Source organism: Plectropomus leopardus, chromosome 4 (genome assembly GCF_026936395.1).
Source record: "Plectropomus leopardus strain MGB_pleo_1.0 chromosome 4, ASM2693639v1, whole genome shotgun sequence".
Taxonomy (NCBI): Eukaryota; Metazoa; Chordata; class Actinopteri; order Perciformes; family Serranidae; genus Plectropomus; species Plectropomus leopardus.
In genome coordinates this window covers 32620872-32630480 of record NC_142179.1, presented here as the reverse complement: position 1 = coordinate 32630480, position 9609 = coordinate 32620872, and the positions used below count along the sequence as shown (strand labels likewise).

The window sequence follows — 9609 nt, the reverse complement described above, 5'->3', positions numbered from 1 at the left end:
ATGTTATCATATTTCATTACTTTTAACAACCTTTGTGAGTGCTGCAGTTTATTGGTGAAATCTGTAAAACGCAATTTGCATGCAAATTGATTCCACTCCCACATAATTTTATCCTTCCTGTTAATTTATTTTATACACACACCCTTCACTTCCTCACTTTACACTAGCTCAACACTATGAAATACCAGGGGCGCACGATGATATCGGCACGTCATCGGTAATCGGCAGATAACGTCTAACAGGGACTGGACTTCTAAATGGGACTTTTATTTGAAGTTTTACAGTATTAACATCAGAAAACTTTCAAGAATTTGAATTTTGTCAAAATGAGTATCTCTCTGGCATGTTTCTCATACTTGGCAACATAAGAGACGCAGAGATGTAGTCAATGTTTGGTTAATAAATGTCTTTATTTGGCTTTGAGAGGAATATCACTGCATGAGATAGCAGCACATACAGTCACAGTTGTATAGCAGAGGTCTGGAAAGTGTCAGCACTCCTCAGCCTCCCCAGAAACAAGTGAGATGGAAGTGAAAATATGTTTTATTTTAACTTTCGGGCATGGTTAAGGCAAGTTTTTTATTTATTTTTTTTAAATTGAACAACACACAACAAGCAAAAATCTATCCCATCCAGCAGATATTTCAAGCTCGAAGAGTCAGGCCATGCATTCATGCCGTTGGTTGATTCATTTGTCAAGAGGGAGAACACAGAGGGTAAACTGATGAAACCACAGTGAAATAAAACACTTCGGAGGGGAGTAATAAAAGAGGTTTTGGTGAAAATAGCCCTTATATGCGACTCTGAACCATATAGCCACGACTCCTGCGGCATCTGCCCCACCTGCCACTTCCAGTCTGAGCTGAGGGCTATCGGTGTCATCATCAGCTGCCTGACACCGACAGCTTACCTTCAGCTTGTTTCCTTTTTCCAGCTAAGTTAAATAAAAGCACCACTACATTCGTATGAGGAGAAAGAAAAAAGTTGGTGTAGGGAAGGAAGGACTTAAGTAAGGACTTGCAAATGAATATTAAACTCACTGACAAATGAATCAATCAAAGGGGGGATAATTCATATTCCCAAAAAATTATATATAGCAGTAATTTAACTCTATAATTTCATTCCCAAAGATGCACTCCCTCACTGAGAAGCTGCAGCTCCTCCTCTGCAGCAACTGGAAATACCATCCACTCTCCAAACACATTTTGTATATACAGTTGTTTTTTTTCCGAGTTGCCGTTATTGCCGTGCTCTGACACTGCAGTGAATGAAAGAGAGAATGAAGTGTTACATTTCCGTTTGTCGTGGTGGGATGAGATGCAGAACAAGAGAGTGATGAGTGGCAGAAAGAGGGGAGTGAAAAGCATTCAGCATGGGGCTTACAGTTCAAACAGGAGCTTTCTCCTCTGTGTGACGAGCCGACACTCAGATATGAGCTGGTAGAGCTTCGGTCGAGGATAAAATCTTGAACGTACTCCCCAACTTTTATATGTAAGAATCAAATAGCACCGTAAAAGTTGGACTGGCTGTGCGTTTCTGTTAAAAGTCTGTGTGCTGACGAGATTGTTACTTTCAAGGTTTTGATTGCTCTTACTGTGATTACTGATCATTGATGGCACATTTACCAAACTTAAGAAACTTAGTGGCATCGCGCTTATCTTTCTGCACGTCCCTCTGCGCTGATGGGATGTACAATGATGGCGACCTCTGCGGAGCAAAAGACTCTACTGCCATTCTAATACATCTATTTCCATCTAAAGCTCCCTTTCCGTCTAATAAAGTTTGTACTAACCACTTCTGAGATACAGAGCAAACAGAAACACGGGGGGTGTGAGGTGAGGCATCCGGAGTGTGCAGAACTGTGTGTGACAGAGTGAACAGATCCATACAAGTGATTGGTGGGATGAGGAATGTGTTATTGATAATGATGAAGATGATGCAAGTAGTTTAACTCTTGCTGTTCTTGCCGTTGGGGCTATCCTTCTTCTTCTCCTTCTCCTCCTTCTCCTCCTTCTCCTTCCCTTTCTGCTTCTCCTCCTCTTCCTCCTCCTCTTCCTCCTCCTCTCCTTCTCCCTCACCCTCGCCTTCCTCCTGGTCATCTCCCTCCTCTCCCTCTTCTCCCTCCTCTCCCTCCTCCTCTCCCTCCTCTCCCTCCTCTCCCTCCTCTCCCTCTTCTACCTCCTCCTCTTCTTCCTCGCCACCCTCTTCCTCCTCCTCTTCAGGCTTGGCTCCAAACTTCCTGTAGGCTCCCAGAGAGTAGGCACGGGATGACATGTAGGAGAAGCCCGGGTAGCCGGACTGGACCATGGCTCCGCCGACGGTGCTGAGGCGGCACTCCTCGCCCTCCAGCAGCTTCCTGCACAGACACAGAGAGAGAGAGACGAGGGACAAGAGATGACGTCTCCTCTAGTCTGGTTTGGTTACTATAATTATGTCAGTGTCTCATTCCTGAGGGATCTAATGTCACTGGAGTATCAGTGGCAACACCTCTGCTGTCTGTTTCGGGTTATTTTCAACAGATTATTATCACAGTTTCTGACTTAGATTATTAAGATATTTCACTTTGTATCACTGCCATTCATCTGTGTTAATATAGTGAGAGAATAACTGGTCTATTTGGATGACAGAAAAACTATCATATTGTTAATCTAAGTATTTTAAAGCAAACTGTCAAAATAGAAAAGGGGATAATTCCTCTCTCTATAATAATAATAATAATAATAATAATAGTCCATGGAACAGTCTGCCTGAGCATCTGAGAGATTTTGTTTTTAAATATGAAACCTTAAGACAATTTTTTAGCTTGGCTTTCACTAAATGCCACCTTGTCATTTGTTGCTCTGTTTAGTCTTATGTGTACTATTTTTTTATTAATTTCTTTTTTTTTATCCCTTATGATAATGTGTTCTTTTATTTGTTTTAAACATTTTATTGTTTATTTCTGTAACTTTTCACTATTTACTTTTTCATTGCTATTTGAATCACTCTCTGTATATTATACATACAGAGCAAAATCATTGTCATTATTGTTTGGGGGCATTTTTCCCTTATATGACTGTTTCCTTTGTAAATATAAACAGGAATTGTGTGGAAAGAAAGACAGGTATGACATGGACCTTTTAAAAAGAAACCTTAAGACATATCTTTTTGTTTGGCTTTTACTTAATTTGTTAATAATCTGATTGTAGTCTTATCTTTGGCCTTTTGTACTTTTCTTTCATTTTTTTGTATCCCCTATGTTTATTTGTGCCTTTATTTATTTTACACATTTTATCATTAATTTAGCATTTTTCACTATTAACTTGATACTTTCTTTCTGCGCCATTTTAATCCTGCTCTTTTTTTAAATAACATATACAGAGCAAAATAAAAATAATAATATTATCTTTATTATTAGAAGTAGTAGTATTAATAGTGGTAGTATTAGTACTATTTTGGGCATTTTTCTTTTATTGTAAAGTTTACCTTGTAATGAGAAACAGGAATTGTGTGGAAAGAAAGAAATATGGTATGCATCAATGGCCCCTGGCTGGAATCAAAGTGCAGCCATTGCAGTGTTACACTCTGCACGCAAAAAACTAGGTCACTGTAAGCTGAAGCTTTTCGTTCTAAAAATTCTTGTTGGAGTGGAACTAAAACTCGTTGACTGTTGTTTCCAAGACTCTTGTTAAGATAAGATCAGCTGAAAATGTGTCTGTAAAACAATTTAAAAACTATTAAAAATATATATTTTCTTTATCGCCCTGCCATGTTGAACTGTAAAGTTTCTGTAAACCATGGAGACACATGTATCCAATGAACTTCAAAAAATTCAAAATACAATAATACCCATCACTCTTCTTCACATAAATATTTGAAACAAGCTTAAATTCACAGTGTAAAAGCTAACACTTAAGTTCAGGTTATTTCAGTTTTACAAACAGATTGCTGCTGTATTGTTTGTAATGTAGCCAACCTGTAGGCAGCGATCTCAATGTCCAGGGCCATCTTGACATTCAGGAGATCCTGGTATTCACGCAGATGGCGGGACATTTCTCCTTTAGTGCTGCGCAAGGCAGCCTCCAGCTGCTGAATGGTATCCTACAGACACACACACACACACACACACACACACACACACAAAACCATATTATGAAATATGAATAATTCATTCTATGGTAGATTAAAAATATACTGATAAACATCTAAGTAGAGATTTTTTTGTCTTTTGCACTGAAAAAGGAGTGTGTTCATTAATATTAAAGGGATTCATAAAAGACAGTCTTGTAATGAGACGTACCAGGTCGTGTCCTTCATTAGGGTCCACCATGACCTTGAGACTTAAAACGAGTCTGACTCCTCTGCCAGAATTCCTAACTAAGTTACGCTCTGTGGTTAATGACCACAGTTAATTGTCTCCATGGAGGCTTGTATTAATAACAGTTTTTAGTATTGATCTGTTGCCTGATTTTTGTTTGTTTTGTCTACAACCTCATATGCTGCCATCTCAGTCACATCTCCTTTGCCTGGCTAAATAAAGGTCATAAAATCAGAAAAAACACAAAACATTACCCTGTGTCATTTACGTACCTGCATCTCTCCCATTTCATTGTTATGGCGATCCTCCATCTCGGCAATCTGCCTCTCCAGGGCCTCATTGTGGCCCCTAAGGGCCTCGATCTCCAGGGTGCGGGCCTGCACCTGCCTGCGGTACTCACTCAGCTCCTCCTTCGAGTGCTTGATGGCGTCCTGGTTGCGGGCAGCCGCCTCAGTCACACTAGCAAACTTGGAGCGGTACCATTCCTCTGCCTGAGCCTGGTTCCTGGCCGACAGGTTCTCATACTGAGCCCGGATGTCCTTCAGAGCGGCGGTCAGGTCCGGTTTACTCATGTCCATCTCCACTGAGACCTGGATGTAGGAAAGGGGAAATCACAAAGGTGTTTTTTTGATACAACTGCTTATTATTTGTAGGCTGAAACAAAGGAGTTATAACTGTAATTAAATGCAGTCAGATTTAAAATTTAGTAATCAATACTGCTCATATTTTAAGTAATACCCACTACATGTATGTGAGTACACACATTAAGCAACTTGGAAGGAAATGTTCTACAAATTGAATGAAATTAGAAGATTTTTTTTTTTTTTTTTTTTTTAAAAATGTTTTAAAAAAGCAAACAAAAAATATTGGGGGAAAATGTCTAAGGAAATGGAAAAAAAGATATAATATTTAAAATGATCATATTACTTATTTAAAATCATATTACAAAAATATTATATTTATTTTAAATATTATTAATATAATAATATTATATTATTTTTTTTCTTTGTCCAAGTCTGGTTCGTCTTGTTTGTTTGTTTGTTTGTTTGTTTTCTACTTCGTTTCTCTCTTTTACATTTTTAAAACTCATTTTTAGGTCATTTTCTGGTGTATTTCACTAATTTTTGGGTGATTCCTTCTTTTGTTGCTCTTTGCCTTCTTGCCATGTTTTTGAAAGAAATCAAACCATTTCTCTCAGGTTTCAAAAGGTTAACCTGATAAATCATATTGAGCAGTTATTGCTAAACTTAGTGAATTTCTACATACATGAAAAAAACCCTTTTCTGTCACACTGGACTACCTGTAGCTAATGAACTGACCAGCCTGATGAGAACAGTGATGATTTTTGAATATCCGCAATATTTCTTTGTGCTTTTTATTACCGCTTTTATAATCTAGCTGGACTGAATAATTTAATGAATAAACTGCTATTTTCTCTGTCGATCACAGTTGTGCATTGAGCCCATGCTTTTCCTGTGCTCATCGGACTGCACTTCTATTGGTGACACATACATATGTATGTATAGGGTGAGCAGTGTGTTGACGATGCACTGCTGCAGGACTGATGAATCGACTGCTGACTGGAGGCTTCTCTGCCAGAGAAAGCTGTGCTGTCAATAGCTTACATGGCAATAATATTCCCTGCAGGCAAGAGGAGAAACCCTAGAGAAATCTACCCAACAACCGTCACTCCACTGCACGACATCCTTAACATCCCCTGCTCAGTCAATGAATTGATTGATGCTCAAAGTTGCAGTGAAAGTTGCTTCTCATTCACATTAATGTTTTTACTTTTCTTCTTTTTCATTTAAAAAATGATGAGCTCTGTCTGATATTGTTCAAAATATAGCTCCACGAAAAAAGGAGCATGAATTATAATTCATATTTGAAAAAAAAAAGTTTATATGTGCAATGGAAGTTGGAGAAAGAACCATGTGGAGGGTAACATTAAAAAGATGCAGGTGTATTTTTTTCCTTCTGTATCTGTCTATAACAGTACGGCTGTATCATTTGATGCATGCATTTATTATCTATTTATTTTATTTATTAAGAGTTCGTCAAATATGCATTTCAAATGTTATTATGTTCAGTGTTGTTGCTTTTTTATATAACATGTCTTTTAGTGCCCTGATATTTATGTCTTGCGATATTTACAGCAGTTATTGGTACCTGCAAGTTGTGTCGAAAATACATAAAAACAATTGGTCAAAAAAGGAGCTTCTGTTTTTGTTATTCAAACTTCTGCTCGCGCGCTCAGGGCAACACATAAACTTTTTTGTCAAACAGTGAGTGTGTTTTCACTGTCGTGCTGCTGTTAAAGACACTTTAGTTTGAAATGTACATAAACACAACTGCTAGCACACCTCACAGGGTTTATCCGGGCTGCTCCCCCTTGGGACGACCACACCCCTGGATGATGCGCTGTTTCTCCGCATTTTTCTCCCTCCCTCCCCCCTCTATACCTCCTAACTCGCCCCTCTAATAAAAAACGCACCGCCATTATCCCCCAAATATTCGCTCGCTAATGGCGGATCTTACACGAGCCTGCTCAAAGTTTATGACCTTTTTGCGCTATTTATATTTGACGAGACAGTCCTGTGACATGATACTCACGTAATATTCACAGAGAATACATTTTTTCCACATACTTTGAAGCTACAGACCCCGACGTCAACATACTGTTTTTTTAGGCACTCGCTTTCAGGTAAGCCATCTTGAAGTTTCCACGGGGGCGTGACGGAGCGCGCGGGACGCTGCAGGGACGCTCGAGACCCGGTGAGAGGAGGAAGGAGGGACAGCGCGCGGTGCTGAAACGGAACTGCAGTGCCATCAATTATCCAGTGCGCAGTGCTCAGTATGAGGAGGACGCAGTGTGTCGTGCATACAGAGAAACTGCGATTAAACTTTTAAATGATAACTCCACTGTGGCAGCAGTTATTAAATCACTGAACTACTGCGGTAAACTTGCTAATACACAAACGGTGGCCTGTATAAACAGTTATAGTGCCCCTGCGTACGTGACTAAGTATCATTACCGGTGTATGGGTAAGTTTATTTGATGATTCTATTACAAGTTTTATGGTATTATAGGAACGTTGCAGTCTATTTAAACCATTAGGGGATACAGGTAATAAGTTTGGGTCAGTGTAAAGTCACTCCACAGCCCCAGTTCTTGTAATATTATAGACTAGTTATATGTTGGTTTGTGGTAAAACATGCATGTATGTGACATTAAAAAACAAGGGCCATCCTTGAAAAGATTAGCTGCAAGTGTGAAGGGAAATGATGGTCTGTTTGAGAGAACATGGTCAGCCTTTTTATGCCTTTTTTGTGCCTATTTCAATACGGTGTAGTTTTTTTTCCCTCTTTATTTTATTTGATATTTATTTTTGTTACTTTATTTTTAATTTGAGCTGTCCTTGACAAGTATAGATGGTATAATTTATTTATTTATGTCTTTTTTTGTTGTATTTGAGGATGTGGAGAGCACTGTGTTGTTAGATTAAATATATATATATATAAATCTACTTTTTAAAAAAGTGTGATATTGGAAGCTAGTGGTTGGTAATAAATCTGACGAGTTACCCACAGTACCACCTGTGAGTGTATGCACCAACGGGTCACTTGAACACAGTGGGGTGTGTACCTGAGTGGCCTGCAGAGAAGCTTGCAGCTCCTGCAGCTCCTCTTCATGAACTTTTCTGAGGAAGGCGATCTCGTCCAGCAGCGACTCCACTTTCTTCTCCAGCTCCAGGCGCGCCAGGGTGGCGTCGTCCACGTCCTTCCGGTAGCCTTTCAGGGTGTTCTCCGCCTCCTCGCGCAGCTTGGTCTCCTCCTCCAGCTTCTCCCTCACGCGCTCCAGCGTGTCGTTCATCTGCACGCAGTCCAGGTGCATCTGGCTCCTCTCGTGCGTCAGCTCCTCAACGCGCGCCCGCAGTTCGCGGATCTCCTGCTCGTACAGCTCGTGCAGGCGCGAGGGCTCGTTATTGCGCTGGCGCAGCATCGTTACCTCTGCCTCCAGGACTTTGTTCTGCTGCTCCAGGTTGTGCACTTTCTCGATGAAGGACACGAAGCGGTCGTTGAGGCCCTGCAGCTGCTCCTTCTCGTTGGTGCGGATGATCTTGAGCTCGTTGGTGACCGCGGTGGACTGAGTTAGGTCCATCGAGGAGTCCGGCATGGAGAAGACGCGGCCGGGAGCCGCTGTCCGGCGGAAGGTGGAGGAGGACATCACGGAGGGGGAACCATAGGTGCGGTGGCTGCTGCGGTAACCCGCAGGGTGCAGGCGGGACGGGCTGCTGCCCAGACCCACACGGCCGGACCGGGGGGCATCTCCGAAGATCTTCCGATAGGAGCTGCTGCTGTAAATCTCGCTGGAGTAACTCATGTTTCCTTTTGTCCGGTCCTGCTGCTCTGCACGGGAGAGAGAGAGAGTGTGTGGAGTTTAGGAGTGTGTGAGGGTGAGTGTGTGTGAGCGAGAGAGAGAAAGTGAGATGCGACTGATGTCTGGCCCAAACAGGTGCTTTTATAGTGAGAGCGCCGGCGCATCATTTGACGCAGGGACTTCAGAAGACGAGGGGAAACCTGCAAGCTTTTGCAGAAAGCCTCCACCCTCTGGGGAGACACGAATTCACTCATGCAGCTCCTCTTTTCTGCCTTGTGGCTCACCCATCAACACAAACAACTCTGTATGGAGATCACGTCATGTATAGGGGCTTCAGCCTGCTTGACCTGGGAGCTTATACACCCATTTATCATGTTAACTCACGACTTCCCTTCATGTCCTGCCTTAATGATATGCAAATCACATCATAACAAAATCACACGTTTAATCCCATTCCCCCAGCACATGTATCACCCCACTGGACTGTCTCACGTTACCTCAGTCCATACTGTCCACTGTCATTGCAGTTTGTCTTTGCTGTCCCAGCAGAAAGGCAAATAGGATCGATGCTTTAAGAGCTGTGCGCCACAGTGTGTTTTGGTGCTGCAGTCTGCATCCCCCCCGACCTCCGCAATATCGGAATACGGGATGAGACTCAGTACAGTGGCCTGGATCCTGCACCCCCGCATAATCGCAGTCTCATTTTAAGAAACATCGGTGATGGATTGGTAGATTGCAGCCATAACCATGACCTCCTATGTCTGCCAGTGTCATATTGCATCATAACAAAAACATGAAATGTGAGACCAGTGTTAAATTATGGAATAATGACCCCCCCATGCCTAAACACTGCAGTCCTCATTATAAGTAATCACAATCACCAAAAGCCCCCATACAAACTCCATATTTTAGTACATTTGAATTATAATGG

At 41.5% G+C, this 9609-nt stretch overlaps 1 protein-coding gene across 1 annotated transcript; it reads right to left on the bottom strand.

The window, feature by feature from the left end:
- Positions 1-391: 391 nt before the first annotated feature.
- On the bottom strand, positions 392-8806 carry neff1 (neuronal intermediate filament family member 1). The gene is made up of 4 exons (XM_042488920.2): positions 7944-8806; positions 4570-4887; positions 3956-4080; positions 392-2356 (listed from the first exon to the last, which is right to left on the bottom strand). Exons 1-4 carry the CDS (start codon positions 8679-8681, stop codon positions 1948-1950), a joined length of 1590 nt encoding a protein of 529 aa, XP_042344854.1. The 5' UTR covers positions 8682-8806; the 3' UTR covers positions 392-1947.
- Between the last annotated feature and the right edge of the window lie 803 nt (positions 8807-9609).

Excerpts from the sequence above, each read along its gene's own strand:
- neff1 (XM_042488920.2), bottom strand. The coding sequence starts at position 8,681 with ATGAGTTACTCCAGCGAGATTTACAGCAGCAGCTCCTATCGGAAGATC. Across the intron at positions 4,081-4,569 it reads ATGAAATGGGAGAGATGCAG|GATACCATTCAGCAGCTGGA; the intron begins GTACGTAAATGA and ends GTGTGTCTGTAG. Across the intron at positions 2,357-3,955 it reads ATTGAGATCGCTGCCTACAG|GAAGCTGCTGGAGGGCGAGG; the intron begins GTTGGCTACATT and ends GTGTCTGTGCAG.